Below are 14,187 nucleotides of genomic sequence, written 5' to 3'. Positions count from 1 at the left end.
GAAGCAGCGTAGTTCCAGTAGTTCGCGGTCCCAGCAACACAAGCGTTGTCGGATTGCAGGAGGCCCTATGGTCTCCTCCCAAGTTAAGTATCTAGTTTCCATTTCCTGAACCTTGTTTTCTCCGACCTTAAATCAACCGTATTGGCAGGCACCCTGGGCATTGATCGCCGATTAACGACCGAGGGCACTGACCTGGCTCAACGACATCCACTGACCGAAGTTCACCGAATCTTAATCTGGTGTTTGACAACCGACGAGTAGCTGATATTACGGAATATATCATTGTAGAAATAATTGGATATTTGTTGATTTTGTAATATTTTTAGTATTTCATTAGACACAGTCACACAAGATAGGAGTTAGTATTGAAATGTATATTTCAATGGTGGGCGGAATGTTAGGAACCGTCTATATTAATTGTATTTACCCTACACATATTAGGACACTCATTCTCACATCTATAATAACCACACTCCACTCATTGCCATAGCAGAAAACACTATTGTAATCAGAACATAATCAATCCTCGCGCTGTACGTATCGTTTTCGCTTTAGCTGCAATAAAGCAACGTGTTCCATTCTCGCGTATCACGTGTTTGTACTCTAACCTCGTTGCGTTTCTAGTTGAGTGATAAAACCACATCCGAAGACCACTACTTCGTCGCGAGTGTCCCCACAAGTCCGGAGAACCAGCTCCGAACAGTGCGTTTTTAAAAACTGGAATCATTTTTGTAAATTGGGACATAAACCTCCATACATCAATAAACGCCTAAAAGTATGCAATGCCCTTGTAATTTCATGTAATTAATACTACTTTGTTCAAAATTTGTTTATAAAACATTCAGAAACAATCTAAAAAAGAGAATTCACCATGAATAGCATGTAATCATATGTTAGTGTACCGTTAAAAATGTAAATTTACAAAGGTAATGATTTTTGATAGCAAAACTCATTGTATTTTTCAGTCAGTACTCAACAAACTCATTTCTATAAGATGAAGTTTGTAAAAAATCTATATTTTGTCATAAAAATCCAATCAAATATATATTCCACAAGGCTTCTTTCATCATGTTCATACTCCTTTTTTCCTGTTGGGGACATAGTGCCACTGCGACCATTAATTTGATCGGTTGTGGTGTCATCCTCTTTTTTTTGCCGTACTGAAAAGATTCATCACTATGAAGAAATGATCATCCTCACAGCTGTAGGCGTGTTTCCCAATCAGGTACTGCATTTCGTATGAAACCCAATACCTGCTTGGGATGAGAGGCCCAGATTTCCCAAGGTTCCATTATACTCCTTAGCTGTGATGATATTTTAGGATATGATGTGTTTTTCAAGGTTGATAGTGCCTAGTTACCCCAAAATGAAAATGTGATTCTCGCGCAAATCAAAAATTAAAAGTCACCCAATATATTTTAAATTATCGGACCTTTTAATTGCAATTGATAATCGATACCCCAGTACTTGTTTTAAAAATATAAAACTAGAGGAAATACTGTTACATGGTAAAATATTAAGAAAATTTGCTGAAAAACTATCAAAGTTACCCCGTTTTACGGTACCACGTTTTACGGTAATACATACAGATCGAACTCAAAGGCGTTAGGAAGTTTCAGAAGGAGAAATTATTCGCTAATGGAAATTGATAATAAAAGTAATATCTTAGCAATTATTATGCTCTAAGGAGTGTTAGTGTAAGCATCATATAAGTTTCCTTTTTACCGTTAATACATTATTGCATTGGGGTTGTATTACGGAATAATTGACCCACGAAAGGTTAAAATCCCCGGTAATAAACAAACAAACAGCTAACATTGGGGTTGTATTGTGAGTTTGTGACCACTGGAATCGAAGGTCAATTCGACACCCTATTTCGAACGCCATTTTTGACAAACCACGTAGATTGAATCTCCTTGAGTGTAACTTTTGCACAAACTACCTCGATTTTGATACGATTTTCTGAGCCTGAGATGTTTATTGTGGTCATAATGAATGTCAACAGATTACATATTGAAGAGCGTTTTTACTCTTGAATTTTGGTTTTATGGATAGCTTTAAGGAGAGACTTGTTAGAATCCCAAAATGGTCACCACAATGGCCGGCTTTGGCACCTACTCACGATTTCGAGGGCACAAATCTTTTCGTAAACAAAACCAGCGCACCTGATCTTCCTTTTTTAAGCTTATTACAAGTGAGCAAGAACAGAATAATAAAATGCAATATTGTGTGAAGCTTGCTTCTTCAGATTTGCGCGTTTGGTGTTTTGATTAACTATTGAAGAGGGATGTCAAGACGTTTGTCCTTAAGAATAGTATAAAGCCCTTTATCAATAGTTAAGTAGTCTCAAAACTGTGAGTTTTGGCTACTGCTGAAATAAAACCCTAATAAAAATCAAACAAAACTAATCGGTTATGGAATTGTCACTTGGGTTGAGTAACTCTCGCCGTACCTTACTATACAAATCGACACTGATTTTTCATTAATGCCTAACTGACATTTTCGAATTCTCTTCATCGATCCTCTCTTTGTGTTTTTACAGAATGTATATTGAGTTTTCCAAAGATGTTTTGGTTGAAATGCGAAGAAGACGACTACATCTTGCTATAGAAACAAAAAGCATAATGATTTTGTTTGTTTTGACAAAGTTCCCAGCCAGCAATTTGGTTGCTATATCGAAATTGCAACTGAAATAGTCACACATATATAGCACCAAAGAAATCGTATTCAATGCACGAAACAGGCATATACATACTAAAGTGGAGGCCATATCGAAACATATATACGATTATTGCGATTCCATCCAACATAATTTACGATTTCTCGAAAAATTTTACGATTTCGCTGATTTTATCCGTCTAAATATACGATTATGCATTATCTTATTACGATTGAGAGTACCAATATGCGACTCAAGATTTTCAAATAAAAAAAAACCAAATGGTGTTCAGTGGGAATCGAACTTAGATCACAGACAAACAGACGTAACTCTTAGAGGAAATTCATCAAAAACTTTTGCCCGGTGGCATTTTCATGAGCACACTGCCACCTGTTGGTAGAACCGCGCGCGACACTGTCGGCCATGATGGATTTGGATTTGACGTTTTGCTGACACGCACACTACTACACAAATTGCCTATAATTTTCGTTTGCATCATTCAGCAACGTGTACACTGGCAAACGTCAAAGCGATCGAACACTAGCGCATCTGGTGGAACGATCGCGCAAATCAAATGTAATTTGAATTGATCGTTAAATGCATGTGCCAAACCGTTTTGAAGAGTGTTACGTCTGTTTGTCTTAGATCCTTTGATTGAGAACTGCGCGTTATCTCTATTGGCTGTATTGCCAAGTTGAAAACAAAGAGTTCAAAGTGAATGGCATGAAACGAATAAAAATTAGCATGCGAGACTTGTGGTGGGAGCGTTGTTGTTGTGCATTGAGTGGCATCAAAGGTGGTACCGTGCAAGAGGCCCGGAATTCACATCGTTATTGGAATCTATACATCACTTATTGTAAGTCATCTGATAGTATGAAAACCTATATATTTGGTTGAAATTATTGCTTACAAATTTAGGATGAATACTATTTTTTCTTTTCCTCATTCAAACAAATACGTAAACAAAACCATTTACGATTTCCGAGATTAAGATTCGACCACAGACAAACAGACGTAACACTTCGAACATTTTTCGATTCAAATCATAGTCACGGAAACATATTCGTCCAATGCTAAAATGACTAAGTTTGGCCGACCATCAACTAGGTGGCGGTAGTGAGCAAACGTCAAACTCGAACAAAAACGATGTGAGCGCCACAGGTGGGTAGTTGGCCAACTATCAAATTTTGAAAAAGATCGTTAAATCGAAGTACGATGGGAATTATCAGAGTGTTACGTCTGTTTGTCTGTGATTCGACCATTAAAAGTGCAGTAACAATCATATGCGACTGTAAAAATGAATATACGATTTCTACGATTTCATTCACTTCGTATACGACGCAAGTGTGACGCAAACGATCAATATACAACATTGTTATATAGTTGTATACGATTTCACCGATTTTCATCATACCTTTAGGTAGCACGCTCGATTTAGCAGATTCATATACGATGTGAAGCGACGATTTCCACGATTCAAAGAAATCATATATACGATGCTAGCGAACTTGCAGCTTGACACTAAGAATGTATGTTTTTTACACGATTCTATCCGATTCTGTGCAATCCTACCGATAGTATCTCGCACCTTTTATGATTGGAGATGACTATATGAAACAAAATCGCAATTGAAATTTAATTTGGCATGAAATGCGATTTTACGCAATCATTGTCAACAAATATACATATTATTATACAATTCTGATTCAATATATGAAGATATACGATTTTTTCCACACAATGATTTACGATATGTGGTTGGCTGGGCTATTAGCGAAAGAGAGAGTCGTCGAAGAGAAATCGATCAAGTCAGTTAGGCTTTTATAAAAAATCATTGTCGAAATGTTCAAATTATTGCATGGATAATAGTTTACGAAAAAGGTAACGCCGCACAGCTTAAGCTTGTGATAGATTGATCGTCAGATCAGCTGCACTCAACACGTGGTACACTGGTCGAGACTTACAGGCATTCTCAGTGTGAAAACCTTATTAGAAAGCTTAACAATTTTAAAACGTACACTGGCCACACCCGGACTTTTGCCCTACCTACCCGAGTAGAGGAAAAGAGCTCAATAATATCATATTTTGATATGGAGATCAAAAAGTTACATGGATTTGATTGACATAAGAGATAAAAGATCTAAAAATAAAATCAAAAATTTACTTCTGGAACATCATCATCAAATCATATTTAGATTTTGTAAGATCTAACCAATAGCAGCGAGCTATTCGTATGATCTTAAAATATCAAAATTTGATATTGTTCAGATGTTCCAGGAACATTTTTCAGATATTATTTTCAGATCTTTTATCTCTTATATCAACCAAACCAATATCATGTTTTGATCGTCAGTATTTTACCTCTACCCGGGTAATTCTATGAGACGCAGACTATGGCTAGACGCCTCCTCTTCATCCTTCCAAAAAGTCTACATGACTTATGAACTGTCCCTTTAGTGCTATACAATCCTGCAAACCCTTGTTGAGCCTGAGTTAGTACCTTTTTCCAACTGCTGCATCTGTTCTTTCATGCGGCGATTATCTTCCAGTTGTTGCCGCTGATTGGGATTAAAAATCTGCTGCCGTATCTGATAGTGCGAATCTTCCATCTGGCTGTGAATCATTTTGGCACCACCGAAGCGATAGACTGACTGATCAGTCACGTGTGTGGCGTGGAGAAATTAGGTTAACGTTTATGGTGACGACTATTGCATGCTCGCCGGAACTGAACTGAGTTCGTAAGTGTAATTTATTTGCCGATGATCGAGCAGACTTGCGTTGGGATAGACCCCCAGCCACTTTTCTATTGCACACCAACCAGTAGTTTTTGCTTATTGTTATAGCACTAATTCCAATTGCTACCACACAATTTGTATATTTCTTCTGGATAGAGCCACGCCACCAAGGGAGGCTTATTGTGCAATTAATTTGCCACTGTGTTCTTTACGGTTCGCAATTCCTTCGAGGCCCCCAATGGGCAGACTGACAGAAACTGGTGTGCGCCGTACAGTGGGATATATGGTTTTATAGCACTCCGACCAGCTGGAACCGGAGCTGGGAGGCCATTAAACACTTATGAGCTAACATTGTTTTTTGTTTGTTCTTGATTCAAAATTAATTCGCCTCGGTTTATCTATTATTGATGGGCTGAGCTGCTGCTTCGGGACTCGGGAGGGAAGACTATACCATTTATGTCATATAAACCAACAAACCGGCGCGGCGGTGGCCTGACGAGCGATGATGAGATGGAATTTATGATGTCAGTTGCGACAGTTGGCATTGTTGGTGTTGGCGAAATGTTTTGCAATAGAATTTATTGGTGCTGACGTTCTGGAACAACGGTCAGTAGGTCAGTTGAACGCATTAGACGTGGAAGACGAACGAGTGTCACTGCCGTCATTGCCATTTGTCATAAAAAATGTGATTTCACAAAAATGTATGAATGCTGAGACATTGATTTTTGGAATAATGTTATTTTCTGAACATACTAATAATGTGTTTTATTATTCCCTACTTGACCTAGATGTGTAGATTCTTGTCATTTACTGTAGGATTGAGTGAAAGAGTATCCTTAACCCTAAAAGGGATACCTTCATGGCCTCAGTTTCGTCACCTCGCTGAGTGTGTTCCATCAAAGACGAGCTCTGAAAGGCGCCTGGGGTCCAATGGACCCCAGGTATCCCTTTTAGGGTTAACCAAACATTCTGGGAAGTAGAGAGTTGATGTCCGACGCAGCGAGCCAGCCGTAAAAAAAGCATTGCAACGGAATGATAGGTACGAACCGAATCCAACGACAACCCCAGCGAACAAAAAGGACCTTCGATTTGAAACTCGGTACGTGGAACCGCAATAGAGTTAATAATATGTTAATAATAAGTTTATTAACTCTATTGGAACTGTCGATCTCTCCACTTCATTGAGAGCACCCGCTTACTCGCCGATCTACTGAAGGACCGCGCGTTCGGCATCGTAGCGCTGCAGGAGGTGTGTTGGACAGGATCCATGGTGCGAACGTAGAGGTTATCATACCAATACCAGAGATGTGGCAAAACTTGTTGGGAGCAGCTTTTATCGTGATGGGCTACATGCAGAGGCGCGTGATCGGCTGTTGGCTGATCGACGGAAGAATATTCAGGTTGAGGATCAGACAGGCAGACTTTTCAACTTCAGCACAATAAACGTGTACAGCCCACACTCCGGGAGCACTGATGATGACAAGGACGCATTCTACGCGCAGCTCGAACGCAAGGACGACTGCTGCCCAAGCCACGACGTCAAGATCATCATGAAACCTATACGCTCAGGTTGGCCAGCAGAAGGAATTCAAACCGACGATTGGAAAGTTAAGCGTTCATCAGCTGACGAACGACAAATGGCTTGACAATTGCCTACAAAAAAAAAGCCATTCTTAGCACTTTTTTCCAACACTGCTTTCCTTATCTTTGCACCTGGAGATCACCAGAGCAGACGGAATCGCAAATCCACCATATTCTGAATGACGGACAGCACTTTTTCCGACAATCTTGACGTCAGGATCTATCGTGGCGACAACATCAACTCTGATCACTATTCACTATCTGGTGATAGTCGAACTGCGCCCAAAACTTTCCGTCATCAACAATGTACGGTATCGGCGACCGCCACGGTACAACTTGGAGCGACTAAAGCAACCGGATGTCGCCTCACCTTCAGCATACGCGCAGAATCTCAAGGCCGCATTGTCGGAAGACACGGATGTTATTGTTAAGGTACCCCGGGGCAAGTGAGAATCGGGGGCAAGTGAGACCTATTGCTAGTATTTTTTTATTATTTATTTTTAAGACTAACATTCTTCATGGAAAACATAGGTATCACACCTACGGATACTTTGAATACAAAAAATGTTATTGTTTCAACCATAAAGAGACCATATACGTTATTGTTGTTAATATGTAATTTTCAATTCACTAGGTGAGATTGACGTGCTCTACTACATTCGTCGTTTAAAAATAGATTTGTTATTCTGCAAATACTTTTTTTGTTGCCAGGCTAGTGTTTCTAGTTCTTGCAAATGATTTCAAGCGAAAAAGCTGTATTTTATTTTTATTTATTACCTTTAGTTTACTGCTCTCAGTTGCCCCAGAGCATTTCGCTATCTGGGGCAAGTGGGACCTATGAGAATAAACAAACACAAATTTATGGGTTCATCTCGTATTGTCCAGCCTAAGATGAAATTAGTACGATAGTCAATTAAAATTGACACGTTAAGTAATCTACTGTCGAATCATACTTTATTAACTCTATTTAGATTATGAAATTCCTGTTTAAAATGGAAAAACCTTGGGTAAAACAAAAAAAAATCAAAAGCATGTATTTTTTATGTTTTCCTCTTAATATCTTCCATTTTTTTTCACTTATCGCTGCATAATGCATTCTTCTGAGCATTCAGATATCGTCCATAAAAAAAATAGGGAAATAACCTTTTCAAAATTCATGATTAAAAAAACATTATTTAATGATCGTAAGATTACGTAAGGGAGAAGATATTACTGAAAATCTCGAAACCTCAGATTTACTATTGGCGAGATTCATCAACTATATAACATAGAGAACAAGTTTTGAAATCTTTTGTCTCTTCACTTTATGGCGCTTTTTGTATAAAAAAATCAATTTATTTTGTATGAGCTGCTAGAGTTGATTTAAGTTTTTTCCCCAGCGATTTGTTAAGTGTTACGTAATTTATGCATGATACCATAAACCTCTTCTTATTTTAATCTCTAAACATAGTCATTGATATAAAAGATTTATGATTTATGTTACCTTATTTGTTGCAACTTATATTAAGCCCTTTGAACAAAAACTCTGAATAGGTTCCACTTGCCCCGTGAAACGCAGTAAATGAAGATCTGCTACGCTTTTCATTATATGCAGAATATATGGAATGTAAAAATTTTGAAACAAATTTTATGCACGTTAATAAGTACAAATATACCAACAGCGTCTTTTGGGTCCATTGGAATTATTGAAGAATTTGTGTTCTAAAATTTTTGGCATGACAAAACCAAATTAGCATTTTTTTAAGTCCCACTTGCCCCGGGGTACCTTATAACATTTGCAACGGTGGCAGAACTGTACACTCACCTGAAATATAAAGCAGCAAAGGCTGGACTGATGGTGAACGCTTGACTTCAATAACGAAGTACATACTGGCTGGCAGAACCACGATCGGCAGAGCAAACCTAGGAAGCAGTGTTACCATAGACGGGGAACGGGGACACTTTCGAGGTGGTGGAAAACTTCATCTAGTTCGGTTTCTTATTAACAGATTCAGAGGCGTTACGGGAGCGTTACGAAGGAGTTTTCAGGGGTTTATGAGCGTCTTAGGTCGTAGCGTTACATGAAGTCCGAGGGGGTTTAAAAAAGGGCTTTGGGGCATTTCAGGAAGTTTCAGAGCATTTTCGGCGGGATTCAGAGGCGTCACGCAGACGTTTTCGGGGGTTTCGGAGAATCTCAGGTGCGTTTTATGGGGTCCGAGGGGCTTTCGGGGGCGTTACGGATGAGTTTTCAGAGGTCGCTCACAGGTTCGTTACATAAGGTCCGAGCGGGTTTAAGGGGGATTTAGGAAGCATTTCAGGAAGTTTCACAGCATTTTCAGAAGGTTCGTTACGGAGACGTTTTCGGAGGCTTCGACGGAATGTCGCAGATGCGTTACATGGAGTTGATGTGGATTTGGGGGGGGGGGGGGGGGATTTTGGAGGCATTTTAGAAAAATTCGGACGTTTTGCAGAGACCCCAACACTATATCTTTTGAACCACCCCTGAAATGCGCTTTGATTTAAGAGTGTTCTTGAAACCCCTTGATATGGCCCTGACTTGAAATGCCTCGAAATGCCCCTAAAACCTCCGTAATTCCATTGAAACGCCATTGAAATCATCATAATCAATTTGAAATGCCTCTGAAACCCCTTAGTATCCGCGAGCGGTAAAGGTGGCGGCGGGCACAAATAACCGCTTCGAATTTTGACGTTTCTTGCGGATCGCAATCGGTTGGCGCCTATAAATGGTGGGTGAAGGAGTGAGGAGGAGAATGAAATTGTTTTGACTTTCCCCCAAGAAACGTCAAAATCCAAACCGGTAGGATATGCCCGCCGCCGCCATTACCGCTCGCAGATAAGGGGATAGGCTCCAGACACCCCCTGAAACGCACCTGAAAAACCTTTGAAACGCCCCTGAAATGCTGTCAAACGTCCTTTAGGAATTTCTTGGAACACCCTTATAATATTCCTGAAACCCCCTGTAACTCTCTACAATAACTCTGAAATGCCTTGAAACACCCCTGAAAACCTTTGTAACGCCCTCTAAAGGCTCCTGAGATCCTAATGACCCCTAAAGCCCCTAGAAACGTCTCTGAAACACCCTTTATTTTTTTTTGAGATTATAGAGACGTTACCCTGAAGGGGTATTCGTCTCTAAAAACCCCCTTAATACTATTGAAATGCCTATTAATTCCCCGTAATCGTGTCAAAATCAGGCCAAACATGTCTAAAGGTCCTATCTGCAGAAGAGAGGCTCTTTTTGGTTTCTTTCTCTTTCGTTAATATCTCAGCTATTTGTTTGTATTATGATTGACTCCTTACATTGAACGATGGTCTAAACAATCGTCTTTTGATTTGTACTGCAAAAATAGTTGAAAAGTGTACCATTACATTGCAATAATTGAAAGAGAAAGTGAACAAAGAGAGCCTCTCAAATGCAGATAGGACCTATTGAAATGTTTGGCCTGAAATGCAAGCAAAACCTGACAGAACGCCCTTAAAAGGCTCCTGAAACCCCTTGAAACAACCCTCTGGAACGCCCCTGAAGCCCCTTTGAATCCCCTTTTTTTGCTCTCTGGGAACTCCGGGACGAATCTCTAGAACATATTCAAAAAGATATGTCTTGAGGAATTTAGGAATGTATTCCTAGAGAAATTCCTGGTGCATAAAATAAAAAAAAAATCCAGGAGGAATCCCTGGGAGAATTTTGAAAGAGTCTTCCCTGGGTGAATTCCTGGAGAAATGTTTGAAACATCCCAGGACGAATTATTGCAAGAATATCTGATGGAATTCCTGAGTCCAAAAGAAACTGGTCAAGGGATTCCCGAAAGAGAAATTTCTGAAGAAATCCCTTCAAAAATTTCAGAAGAAGATCCCTGGTAAAATACCATAAGAAATCCTCGGATAAGTCCTAAAACAATAGTTGGAGGAAACCGGCATTTTGGGGGAACTTTTGAAGGAATCCCTTGACATTTTTTGGAAGACTCCCCGAAAGTCTTTTCAAAGGAACACCCTACAGACATCCCTGAAAAAAACTCCTAGAAGAATCTCTGGAGGAGTTACTGAAGAAATCCAAGGAAGATTACTTGGGAAAACAAAAATTTCAAGATATATTCCTGAAAAAGTTGAAGGACGAATTTGTGAAGGATTTCTTTCGCAGGAGCTGCAGGTGTATTATTGCCGGAATTCATTCATGGATTCCTGAACGAATCCAAAGATGAACTTCTAAAGGATTTCTTGGAGACAATGCAATGGTGAAAGAATGCATGCGCAGTATGCATTCCTATATTTTTTTTTTATCTGTATTAACGAGATTTTTAGCCCTAGGCTAGTTCATCTCGGGACCCACGCTTTACTTCCCTTCCGAAGGAAGAACCCACATTTTGTGAGTTTGTCGGGAGTGGGATTCGATCCCAGGTCCTCGGCGTGATAGTCAAGTGTTCTAACCATCATACCAGGTCCGCTCCACTCCTATAAAATTAGCTTAAAGAATTCCAATAGAAATCGCTGGAAAAATTCCACTAGAAATCCTTGAAGTGATTGAAAAACGTATTCAGGTATTCCTAAAGGCATCTCTGGAGAAACTCTTGGGTGAAGATCGAAGGATTTTTAAAATTTCTGAACGAATCTCTAAATAAATGTTTGAAGAGATCCCGAGGGGAATTTCTGGAACAATCACTAGAGGAATTCCTAGAACAATTCCTGGAAGAATTCCCGGAAAAATCCCTGGACGTGTTCCTGGGAAAATCCCTGGAGAATGACATGGAGAAATTCTTAAACTAATTCCTGTAGGAATGCCTGGAGGAATTTTTGAGGTAATTCCTGGAGGAATTTCTGAAGGAATTCCTGGAGGAATCCCTTGAGTAATTTCTGGACAAATCTCGGAGGAATTCCTGTCGGAATCCCTGCAGGAACTCCTAGAGAAATTCCAGCATTAATTCCTGTGGGAATCCCTAGAGGAATTCCTGATGAAATTCCTGAAGGAATATCTGGAGGATTTCCTGAATTTTCCTGAAATCCCTGAAGAAATCCCTTGATATATTGAGAATTTCATAGTAGATTTTTTGGAAGAATCCCTGGAAGCATTCCTGGATAAATTCTTGGAGAAATTCCTGGGGGAATCCCTGACTGGAAGTATCTCCAGAGGAATTCCTGGAGGAATCTGTAGAGGAATTCCTAGAGGAATCTCGAAAGGAATCTCTAGAGGAATTCCTGGAGGAATTTCTTCAAGAATTCCTGGGAAAATTTCTGGAGAAATCCCTGGAGAAATTCCTGGAGGAATCCCTCTAGGGAGTACTTGGATGAATGCCTGAAGAAATCTCTAGAAGAATTCCAGGAGGATTGTTTAACCCTAAAAGGGATACCTTCATGGCCTCAGTTTCGTCACCTCGCTGAGTGTATTCCATCAAAGACGAGCTCTGAAAGGCGCCTGGGGTCCAATGGACCCCAGGTATCCCTTTTAGGGTTAAGTAAGATAACTCGTAGAGGAATTCCTGGATGAACCCCTGTAAGAATCTCTGGAAAAAGTTTTGGATTTCTCAGAGGAATCGCTGCAGAAATTCCCGTAGGAATCTCTGAAGCAATCCTAGGAGGTATCCCAGGAGGATTTTCTGAAGAAATTCCAGGAGAAATTACTGAAAAAAACGCAGATGGAGTTCTTGGAAGAATCCTGAAGGAATTCTAAGAAGATTTGTTGATTTTTCGGCTTACAGTCTTATGAATTGCGATGATAATGAATTAATCAACGCATTTCATAAGACTGTAAGCCGAAAAAATCAACAAATCAATCTATAATCCAGTCGAATAAGTTCTAAGAAGAGTTGGTGGGGAATTCCTACAGGAATTCCTGTAGTAGTTCCTGAAGCAATCCCTGAAGAATCCCCAGGATGAATCTCGGAAGCAATCTCAAGTGATATTCTTGAGAAAATTACTTAACAATTCCTGTAGATATTCCTGGATGAATTCTTGGAGGAAGTGCTCAATAAATTCCAGAAGGAAGTCCAGTACGAATCCCAAGAAGAGTTCTTGGAAGAATCCCTGGAGATTTTTTTCAAATAATCCCTGGAGTTTTCCCTGAAAGATTTCCAGAAAAAAATCGCGAGTGAATCGCCGGAAGAAATCCTGAGGGAATCCCTGGAGGAATTCTTGGAAAAATATTTAAAGAAACTCCAAGAGGAATCCCGGAAGCAATCCCATGAGGAATTCTTAGGAAATCCCAGGATAGCTTTCTATATTCCTGGAAGAATTTCTATAGGAATCCACGAAAAAAAATCTAATGGAATCGATGTCTGAAGTAATTTCTGTGCGAATTATTGAAGGAATCCTTGGATGGACTTCAACAGGATTTTTGTACAAAATTATAAAGAAATTTATGGATTAATTTTTGAATAATCTCTGGTTAAAGTTAACTTTTACAGTCAACTGAATGCTGTCGTGGACAAGACTCCGAAAGGTGATATCAAGATCCTCATGGGCAACTTCAACGCAAAGGTTGGTTCCGACAACTCGGACTATGAGCACGTCATGGGACGCCATGGTCTCGGAGAAATGAGCAAAAACGGAGAGCTGTTTGCAGAGTTTTGTGGCAACAATGACATAGTGATTGGGGGATTGCTCTTTCCTCATCGACCAGTGCACAAAGTGACATGGGTTTCCGGTGATTGCGTCACGGAAAATCAAATCGACCACATCTGCATCAGCCAAAAATGGAGACGGCGCCTTCTTGATGTGCGGACATTGTGTACGACCATCATCTCCTAATCGGCGAGATCCGACTGCGCATTGCCAGGATCCAGCGACAGGAGGAGAAAATCGGGCGCCGGTTCAACACACACAGACTGGAAGACGCTGCGGTGAAAAGGTCCTTTGTCGAGGAGCTAGAGAACCGTGCTGCGAATATTCCAGAAAGCAGTGGATCACAGATGATACCTGGAGGAAAATAGAGGAGCGAAGGAACGCCAAATTCGCGATAGAGCGAGCGAAAACACGAGGAGCCAAAGCCGTAGCCCGTCAGCGCTATTCGGCTCTCGAGAAGGAAGTGAAACGCTCGTGTAGACGGGACAAAAGAGCGTGGGCGGACTCCCTAGCCGACGAAGCATATCTGGTAGCACTGGCTGGCAACGAGCTGCTTTCGCAAGGCTCCTGTATAAAAATAGTTTTTATTAAGTAAAATCGTAAACTTGGTGATGTTTTAGCAATAAAACGCTTCAATTAGTGTTTCCCGTGCTGGGCATA

General features: G+C 40.2%; 1 protein-coding gene across 1 annotated transcript in view; it reads right to left on the bottom strand.

Annotated features, from left to right (window-relative positions):
• Positions 1-6,151, bottom strand: part of LOC115258621 (gustatory and odorant receptor 22) — a 44,086-nt gene extending 37,935 nt beyond the window's left edge. The window contains exon 1 of the mRNA XM_029858912.2: positions 5,160-6,151. Within this exon, the coding sequence (XP_029714772.1) occupies positions 5,160-5,283 (124 nt within the window). The 5' untranslated portion in view covers positions 5,284-6,151. The remainder of the gene's footprint in view (positions 1-5,159) is intronic.
• Between the last annotated feature and the right edge of the window lie 8,036 nt (positions 6,152-14,187).

Source organism: Aedes albopictus, chromosome 2, assembly GCF_035046485.1.
Source record: "Aedes albopictus strain Foshan chromosome 2, AalbF5, whole genome shotgun sequence".
NCBI lineage: Eukaryota > Metazoa > Arthropoda > Insecta > Diptera > Culicidae > Aedes > Aedes albopictus.
This window is presented reverse-complemented; position numbering and strand designations above follow the sequence as displayed.